At 44.2% G+C, this 10,068-nt stretch overlaps 1 protein-coding gene across 1 annotated transcript; it reads right to left on the reverse strand.

Annotated features, from left to right (window-relative positions):
* LOC109828978 (scopoletin glucosyltransferase-like) lies at nt 8,208-9,793 on the reverse strand. The gene has a single exon (XM_020396003.1). It carries the CDS (start codon nt 9,743-9,745, stop codon nt 8,306-8,308), a length of 1,440 nt encoding a protein of 479 aa, XP_020251592.1. The 5' UTR covers nt 9,746-9,793; the 3' UTR covers nt 8,208-8,305.

The raw sequence follows: 10,068 nt of genomic DNA on the forward strand, positions 1-10,068 counted from the left end.
CTGTCCCATCGCCCACGACGAGATAGGCGCTCGTCCCAGCTCCTGTTCGCGCCGCTTGTGCCCACGACGAGCTCGGGTTTCGTGTGCGGAGGGGGGGCTCGTGATCACGAGCGCGGGAGTTTTCCCGCGCGAGTTCTTTTTCCCGCTTCGTGAGCCCGCCTGCTGACTTCAAATTTTCTTCTATAAATAGGAGGTGGTTGTGTAGTATTTTGTGGTGGGGAAAAATAGAGTGTGGGGAAAATCTCTTGAGTGGAGTTTTGAGAGAAAAGAAAGAGTGAGTTGAGAGAGAACTTGTAATAGTTTGGTATTTTCCTCATAGTTAAAACCCCCCTCCTGTGGACGTAGGCAAGTTTGCCGAACCACGTAAATCTCATGTTTGTATTGTCTTATCTGTGAGTTGCCATTGCTTATAGGTTCCCTCGACAATTCAGTCCTAGAACTGATGAGAGGAAGAGTGTATATTTTTACTTTGATGAAATATATCACTTTCGATTCTAGTTTCCTTTGAGAAACAAGAATTTTACTATCTATTCTAGTTTCCTTTAAGAAACAAGAATATCGAGGTTGACTTGTGCTTTTATGATAACAAAAGCTAGGGCTATTTCTCAGGTGATATCGCTTCCGCGACGTGAGGGTGTGACTCTGCGCCCAACAATTGGTATCAGAGCCCTTATTCAGATTGGCGGTGGTTGAGCTACTGATCTGAGGTGGTGGTTGATTATTGTATGGTAAAACACAAGGTATTTGTTGAAATTACTGAGAGAAGCGGACAAGCAAAGAATGACATCTACAAGTAAAACAATTAAAGTTGGAAAGTACGAGATTAAAAAATTTAATGGAAAAAATGATTTTTCCTATTGGAGGATGCAGATGAAAAATTCGTTGATTTCGCAGAAATTACACAAAGCTTTGGCGGGAAAAGAGAAGAAGCATAAGGATATGTCTGATGAGGATTGGGAGGAGCTGGATCTGGAAGCACGGGCGTCGATTATCCTTTGCCTTGAAAGAGATGTAGCTTTCTTGGTGGACGGGGAGGAAACGGCTACGGGCGTGTAGTTAAAGTTAGAGAGCACCTTCATGACGAATAGTCTAACGAACCGGATCTATTTAAAATCCAAATTGTATACTTACAAGATGGAGGAGAGTTTATCAATCCAGAAATACATCAACAAGTTCGATAGGATCTTATCGGATTTGAAAGACATTGAGGTGACAGTGGAAGACGAGGATCAGACACTTCTACTACTTCTATCTCTGCCGAAGTCTTATGAGAATCTGGTTCAAACACTGATGCTTATGGGCGATAGTTTGTCGATGGATAAGACTAGAACGGCGTTTCTAGCGGATGATCTTCGAAAAATTATAACTAGTGATATGGCCACTGGTGGTAACAAGGAACAAGCTCAGGGACTGTTTGCCAGAGAAAGAGGTAATGAGCGAGGAAAAGGTAAGGGAGGAAAGTCTAGATCTAAATGGAGTCCTCTTACGGGACGAGCGTGTTTCAAATGCGGTAAAGTTGGGCATTTCAAAGTCGATTGTCCTAACAAGAGAGTAAGTGGGAAGAAGAACAATAACAAGACTGAAAGACGAGAAGGCAAGGAAGAGGCGAGCTACGCTTTAGGGGAAGGGAGCGATAAGGAATGTTATGTCGTCACGAGTGGCGAGGATACCTCCGGGAAGTGGATACTTGATTCTGGTTGCTCTGACCACATGTGTCCAAATAGGAAGTGGTTTACTACCTACAGGAGCATTGATGGTGGAACTGTATTGATGGGAAATAACCATGCTTGTAAAACGGTGGGGCTAGGCGATATCAAGATCAAGATGCATGATGGATTGGTTCGAACCTTGACGGATGTAAGGCACGTTCCCGAGTTACAGAAGAATCTTATTTCAGTTGGTGCTTTGGACTCCGGGGGTTGCAAGATTGTAACAGAGAACAGAGTGAAGAGGGTTGTTCGGGGTTCCCTAACAGTGATGAAGGGTGTTCATCACGGTAATCTATATACTCTCTCGGGTACGACGGTGGTGGGAGATGCAGCAGTTGGAGCTGAAGGAAGTGGTGGACACTCATGTGAGCGCACACGGTTATGGCATAGGCGACTTGGGCACATGTCAGAGAAGGGTCTAGATCTGCTTGGTAAAGAGGGTTTGCTGAAGAATCTGAAGAAGCCTTGCATGGATTTTTGCGAGGACTGTGTGTATGGAAAGGCGCACAGGGTCCAGTTTCTAAGGAGCAAGCACAAGAGCAGAGGGATACTAGATTATGTGCACACGGATGTTTGGGGTCCGGCTTCGACAACTTACAAGGGTGGTTCCAGATATTTTGTCTCATTCATAGATGATCACTCGAGATATGCTTGGATTTATTTTCTGAAGCATAAGAATGAGGTATTTGAGACATTCAAAAAGTGGAAGGCGATGGTTGAGAACAGGACAGGCAAGAAATTGAAGACACTGAGATCTGATAACGGTACAAAGTATACAGATGGTTCCTTCAAGGAGTTCTGTGATCAGGAGGGGATTGCCAGACACTGGACAGTTAGATCTACACCACAGCAAAATGGGGTCGCGGAAAGACTGAACCGAACACTGCGGGAGAAAGCAGTGAGTGTGCGATCATATGCTGGTTTGGGTAAAGAATGGTGGGCAGAATCGATTGCTACAACTTTCTATATAGTGAATCGATCTCCACATTCGACATTGGACGGTGATACACCCTATCGGGTGTGGTCAGGGGAGCATGCAGATTATGAGAGGCTCCGAATCTTCGGGTGTACCGCCTACTATCACGTCAACAAGGGAAAGCTTGACGCGAGGGCCAAGAAGGTAATTTTCTTAGGGTATGCAAAGGGCGTAAAAGGCTACCGCCTTTGGTGTACAGAATATTCGAAGTTCGTGATTAGCAGGGATGTTACCTTTGATGAGAAGTCCATGATTACTAGGGTGCCCAAGGATGATGGTGTTGAGACTGCTGGGACTTCCAAGTCCCAGGTTATTGAGATAGAACCTAAAGACCAACTAGGTTCTAGTCATGTTCAAGTGGGAAATCAGGTAGATGATGAGCTTGAGCAGGAGGAGGTTCAGCAGGATAATACACAGGCACTTCAACAACATCAGCTCGAGGATAGCTTGGCTTCCACTAGGCCAAGGCGAGTATACAAGCAGGTACAGAAGCTGGGGGCTGATCAACCCCTGAAGCACTATGGGCAGGTTAATTTGGTTGAGTACGCACTCTCGGTGGAAGAAGATGAACCGGTCTCCTTCAAGGAAGCTATTCGGGATAGAGATAGCGAGAGTTGGTTGGCTGCGATGGAGGAGGAGATGGAATCTCTCCGGAAGAACCAAACATGGGAGGTGGTCCCATTGCCCGTAGGAAGAAAAGCTATTGGTTGTAAGTTGATGTATAAGAGAAAGGAAGATCCTTCAGAGCTTAGTGGTATGAGGTACAAGGCGAGGCTAGTGGCTAAGGGGTTTGCACAAAGAGAGGGTGTGGATTACAATGAGATATTTTCTCCGGTGGTGAAACACACCTCTATTCGGGTACTATTGAGTATTGTTGCTCATGGTGATCTTGAGCTGGAATAACTCGATGTCAAAACGGCCTTCTTGCACGGAGACTTGGATGAAGAGATCTATATGCATCAACCTGAGGGTTACAATGTTAAGGATAAGGAGAATCATATATGTCGCTTGAGGAAGTCACTTTACGGATTGAAGCAATCTCCGCGACAGTGGTACAAGCGATTTGACTCCTTCATGCTGAAGCATGAGTTTTCCCGAAGTGACTATGATTGTTGTGTTTACATTCAGAAACTTCGTGGAGGTGATTATATCTATCTCCTTTTGTATGTGGATGACATGCTTATTGCATCGAAGAACAAGGTGGAGATAGATAAGCTAAAATCTCAACTTAGCAATGAGTTCGAGATGAAGGACATGGGTGCTGTTAGGAAAATACTAGGTATGGAGATTAAAAGAGAGCGAACGAATCGGCGATTGTTCTTGAGTCAGAAGGGCTACATAGAGCGGGTAATCGCGAGGTTCGGGATGCAAAGTGCAAAGTCGGTGGTGACCACATTGGCTCCACACTTTAGGCTTTCAGGTAAACAATCTCCCACTATAGCGAAAGATAAGGCACACATGGAGCGCGTTCCCTATGCTAGTGTAGTTAGCAGTTTGATATACGTAATGGTGTGTACACGTCCAGATATTTCACAGGCAGTTAGTGTGGTCAGCAGGTTCATGGTGAATCCGGGAAAGGCACACTGGGAAGCGGTGAAATGGGTCCTGAGGTACTTGAATGGTACCGCGGATACAGGTCTGTGTTTTGGTGGAGATACATTTCAAATCAACGGGTATATGGACTCAGATTATGCGGGTGATCTAGATAGACGGCGATCTACTACTGGTTATGTAATCAGGATACATGGAGCTCCAGTTAGTTAGCGATCGATGTTGCAGGCTACAGTGGCACTTTCTACTACAGAGGCCGAGTACATGGCCATGGCGGAGGGAGTGAAGGAAGCATTGTGGCTGTGGGGTCTTCTAGATGATTTGGGGATTGAGCAGGAGAGCGTGAACTTGTGGTGTGACAGTCAAAGTGCGATTCACTTGGTGAAAAATCAAGTTCACCATGCTCGTACCAAGCATATCGACGTCAGATATCATTTTGTACGGGATGTCATAGAGGAAGGAGATATTTCTCTCATGAAGGTGCATAAGAATGAGAATCCCGCGGACATGTTAACCAAGGTGGTCACAGGCAGCAAGTTCCGGCATTGTTTGGACTTGCTTCATATCAGCCCGTGTTGAGTTGCCCAAGAGGGCATGGTCCTGCGGGGCGGTGATGGAGGTGAGGTGGAGACTATGTTGGAGAATAGTTGCAGAACTACGGTTAGTTTGATCCCGGTGGAGGGTACGTAGGCAGTCGCGGTATAGTGACGCAGCTGGTTTGGCCTGGTGTGGCCTGGATCTCTCTGGTGAGTTCGTGGGGTTCTTCTGGTGTTCATCAAAAATTTGAGATTTATCAAATGATGTACAAGGTGGAGAATTATGATCGGGAGGGGCCCACTCACGTGGGCGTCTGCCCACAACGCCGCTTTCGTGCGTACGCACGTGAGGACCGCTCGTCCTCGTGCCGTGCCGCCTATCCCATCGCCCACAACGAGATAGGCACCCGTCTCAGCTCTTGTTCGCGCCGCTTGTGCCCACGACGAGCTCGGGTTTCGTGCGCGGAGGGGGGGCTCGTGATCACCAGCGCGGGAGTTTTCCCGCGCGAGTTCATTTTCCCGCTTCGTGAGCCTGCCTGCTGACTTCGGATTTTCTCCTATAAATAGGAGGTGGTTGTGTAGTGTTTTGTGGTGGGGAAAAATAGAGTGTGGGGAAAATCTCTTGAGTGGAGTTTTGAGAGAAAAGAAAGAGTGAGTTGAGAGAGAACTTGTAATAGTTTGGTATTCTCCTCATAGTTAAAATCCCCTCCCGTGGACGTAGGCAAGTTTGCCGAACCACGTAAATCTCGTGTTTGTATTGTCTTATCTGTGAGTTGTCATTGCTTGTAGGTTCCCTCGACATTTCAGTCCTAGAACTGATGAGAGGAAGAGTGTATATTTCACTTTGATAAAATATATCACTTTCGATTCTAGTTTCCTTTGAGAAACAAGAATTTCACTATCTATTCTAGTTTCCTTTGAGAAACAAGAATATCGAGGTTGACTTGTGCTTTTATGATAACAAAAGCCAGGGCTATCTCTCAGGTGATATCGCTTCCGCGGCGTGAGGGTGTGACTCTGCGCCCAACATAAGTCATAGATAGTATCAGAACATAAACAGCAGATAACAAATTTTAAACGAATTTTGAAAGTTCCAATGAAGCCCATAAACGGACAGGCCAATTAAAGCCTAAGGTACCGTTTGGCAAAGGGTTAAGTGAGGGGTTAAGGAGACTTAACCCCTTCTTAACCTGCCAAACACAACAAATCTATATAAGGGTTAAAGTGAGTTAACCCTTCATAATTTGCCAAATATAAAAAATATAGAAGAGTTAAGTTAACCCCTCTAGAGGGGTTAAAATGAGTTAACCCCTCAAAATGAGGGGTTTACTAATACTCCTATTTAGATGGAATAAGAGTTAACCCTTCTAATTATAAAGAAAATAGTCAAATTCATTATTATTCTCAAACACTAAAAATGATCATAAGGGCTAAAATAAAACTTATTTAACGGGTTAATAATTTAGTCCTTCGGATTATCAAATGGGCTAAGTACATTAATCATTCTCTTTAACCCCTCTTCATTAACCTCAAATGGGCTAAGTACATTAATCATTCTCTTTAACCCCTCTTCATTAACCCTTTGCCAAACGTGGCCTAAAGGAATAAACTAGAGGCGCAGTTTCTGCTTTCAGATTTCGTTCGTCTCAAAATAATTACTCCCTTTCTATTTCCATGTGTTTAACGAGCCTGAAAGTTCAAACAATTTAATCCCTTAAAATTTGCGAATGAAGAAATTTTGATGGGAAAAAAGTGGTAAAGCTAGTGGATGCACTTATCGTACATCAATATATTGTTCAAGGGAGCAAGACACTTGAATCATATCATACAAAACAAGAATGGAAGAATAGAGTAACACTAGACACTAGAATCATATCATACAAAACAAGAATGGAAGAATAGAGTAACACTAGATAACGTGGACATCACCAAACTTAAGACGGCAGACACAAGGGAGGATAGTGAAGTGGGATTGTGACGGTTGAGAGAAGAAAATATCATGTGGGCTGTGATTACCGGATTAGCTCCAATAACTTTCAATATATCCGAACACCGCACGTTACCCTTCAACTTTCAGCGTTTTCTTAAAACTCCACAAAAGAGTGAATCGCCATTTTCACTAGTAAAAATATTCCTTGCATAATTTTTCCCACCTATGTGAAAACTGCATTTACCATCGTTAGCGGGGTTTTATGAAACAATCTTAAACTTGAAGGGGGGGTTTTGATAACTCCTAAAATATTTTGAAAGTTATAGAGGGTTTTCTGATAATCATATAATTGGGGCGGGGGGGCGGGGGATTCTGCAGTCCAAACTCTATAAAACACACGGTAAGCGCCCACTTCACACGCTAAACCCTAAAACTCTAAACCTTCGAATTTCGGACAACGAAAAAAATTCCATCTAAGGACAAATTCTCTCCTCAATCCATCCAATAGCAACAAGGGGAAAAAATAAAAATCATTAAGAGATCGAAATCTAACCACAGATCTCGATAGGAGCCTGCAACTGTAGAAGATCACACCTGCTTCACTCCTCTCTTCCCGCGACGATATCGTCGAGCTCTGGGGGCAAATCGGTCACAAATTTTCTTAGCTCACATCTGCGACAGATTTATTTAAGTAGCAACAAAATAAAAATCCAATTGCGACAGATTTGCGAGAGAGTTTCCGTCGCTATTGATTTCCATTGCTAAGATCGCCTACTATTATTTCTGTAGCAAATTATGTGCCAAATAATTATAAATTACGACAGAACTTTTCCATCGCAAATAATCCGTTGCAACTGTCCCATTTTCTTGTAGTACACTAAAGACTGAAGATGAAAATTTAGAACTGACGCGGTGCGGAAGTGATAAACTCCGGAATCTACCAAGGGTTGTTCTCTGAATCCACAAAGAACGAACTTCGAATCCATGAAGAACTTCGAATCCACAAAGAAAATATTAAAGAGGGATTTTATTGATAAAAGATTATGCCTCTAGAACTTACTATATTCTGCTTAAATAGAAAATAAACAAGACTTCTACTATGACTCAAACTTTACCAAAAATAAAAATAACAAAATTCTCCTTAAAAGACACCCTATGATTATGGAAGTAAATCGGTCAAATTTAGAATCAAATCGGATTTGTTTCTTAATCAAAACATACTCCTAAAACATTATCTAAATTTGTAAAAAACTGATAAAAACTTTGATATCTCTCAATCCAGAGGGAATTTTGCAAAATAGATGGTGACAAACCAAACAACGGTGGGTTTGGTTGACTCCGTCTCAGATAAATGCGTGATTTACATATATAATTCGTCCAATTCCGACGAATGGTTTGAGAGATATGACCCCTTCTTTATTGCAAATTATTTTCTTCGGTTGGGTCCGCATTTAGACTTTTGACGGTCCCATTTCTTCATAAATATATCGGCAGCATGTTCTACGTCAACAACATCTAGAACTCGGAGTTAAAAAAGGCACTGAGTTTAAATTGTTTAACTACACAGAGAAGTAAATTATTGCAATAATTTTCTTCCAATCTCTCACGCTTGGTTCTTCACATTTCCTTTCAACTCCTCAATCAGATTACTCAGACCAACATAAGATGAGCCCTCTTCATCAACCGCCTTCTTTGCTTTCTCTCCGAGCTCCTTCGCCTTCCTCCTCCTCTCCTCTGCCTCCTCGCCTTCGCCCATTAGTCTATTCACTTCCTTCTCTATTATTGCGGCCTCAACCAACGCCCTCTCCTCCGGCCTCCAAGTATATTCCTTCACCCCAACCGCGATCCCAATCCTCAACACATCTGTGATCAACCTTTCATTATAAAATTGCTCCGCAAACAAAGGCCATGTGATAAACGGTAGGCCCGCACTAATTCCCTCTAGACTCGAATTCCATCCGCAATGCGTGAGGAATCCTCCGACTGCTTTGTGGTTCAGTATCAGTACCTGTGGTGCCCAGCCTTGGATGATAAATCCCTTCCCTTTAACTCTCTCTTCGAATCCTCGAGGGATCGCCTCCTCGCCTCCCTTCCTCACGACCCAAATGAACGGATGGTTTGACGCCTCGAGCCCTAGTGCCAATTCACGAAGCTGGGCTACGGTGAATTCACAGGCGCTCCCAAAACAGACGTAGATGACGGAGCCCGCGCTCTTGCTATCGAGCCAATTCAGGCACGCGTCATGATCGAACTCCTTCGCAAAATTTCCCCTACTAGACTTTTCGAACGCGTCTTCATTGCATAGCGACATAGGGCCGATGGCCCATGTTCTACCTCCGATTACATTCCTATAGTAGTCGGCATAGTCCGGTTCTAACTCGTAGAAGCTGTTTACTAACAAGCCATAGCTCCTTGATTCAGACTCGTATACTTGGTTAAGCAAGTCTACAAGAAAAGGTGCGGCCTTTTTGAAATCCTGGATCTGAGACTTGAGCAGCTCAATCCTATGCGGGAGGTCAGGAAGTAAGAGAGGCTCCATCTCTTCAGTCGAATTTTCGAGGATTTTGTGGCGTTTTACCGTATAAGACGCACAACGGGAGAAATAATTTGAGCCATAAAAAACGAGCCTCGGTATCCCACGCTCAGCCGCAACGTCGGTCGTCCATGGGAAGAACGCTCCTGTCACGACACAATCGGGGAGGAGGCCTCTGAGGACCTGATCGAACGGCTCCCGTAGCATCCTTGTCGCCTCGAAGAAGTTCGGTTTTAGGTGTGAGGGGACGAATGACATGTTCTCGCATCCCTCCGGAAGGCCACTTCCGGAGGGAAACGGAATCAAGTGAAGTTGGATAGGGTACGAATATCCAGAACCGTTGGCACGATCAATGGATGGTTGGAAGAGAGGAGAATTGGCCGGGGTTGTGAGGATGGTGGCCTTCAGCCCACGGACCGCGAAGAGCTTCGCCATGTCGAGCATGGGGAGGATGTGGCCTTGGGCCATGAAGGGGAAGAGGAGGATGTGGAGAGGTTTATCGGACCCCATGTTCGGACGAGGAGTTTGGAGGAAACCAAACTGAGAGTAAAAGAGAAAAACACGGGTGGGTATAGATATATTGAGGGATATGAGCAGCAGCGTGGAGATGTTATGTCCACTGAAAAGCCAATCAGTTGTTAGAGGCACGCTGATAATGTTGTTATTGCCCAATTGCTCGATACAAGAGGGAATCTTAGTGCATGACAACAAACATAAAACAATGAAGTGTGACCGTGCATGCGTATTCGAAAAGGAAATTAATGAAGAAAAGAACGAAACGCAAAGTGGACTATTATGATTAGTGAACAGTCGCCGATCCAAAACATAAAATT

Source organism: Asparagus officinalis, chromosome 1 (genome assembly GCF_001876935.1).
Source record: "Asparagus officinalis chromosome 1, Aspof.V1, whole genome shotgun sequence".
Taxonomy (NCBI): Eukaryota; Viridiplantae; Streptophyta; class Magnoliopsida; order Asparagales; family Asparagaceae; genus Asparagus; species Asparagus officinalis.

Bases quoted from the DNA above. Each gene is read 5' to 3' on its own strand.
- LOC109828978 (XM_020396003.1), bottom strand. From the start codon at position 9,745: ATGGGGTCCGATAAACCTCTCCACATCCTCCTCTTCCCCTTCATGGCC.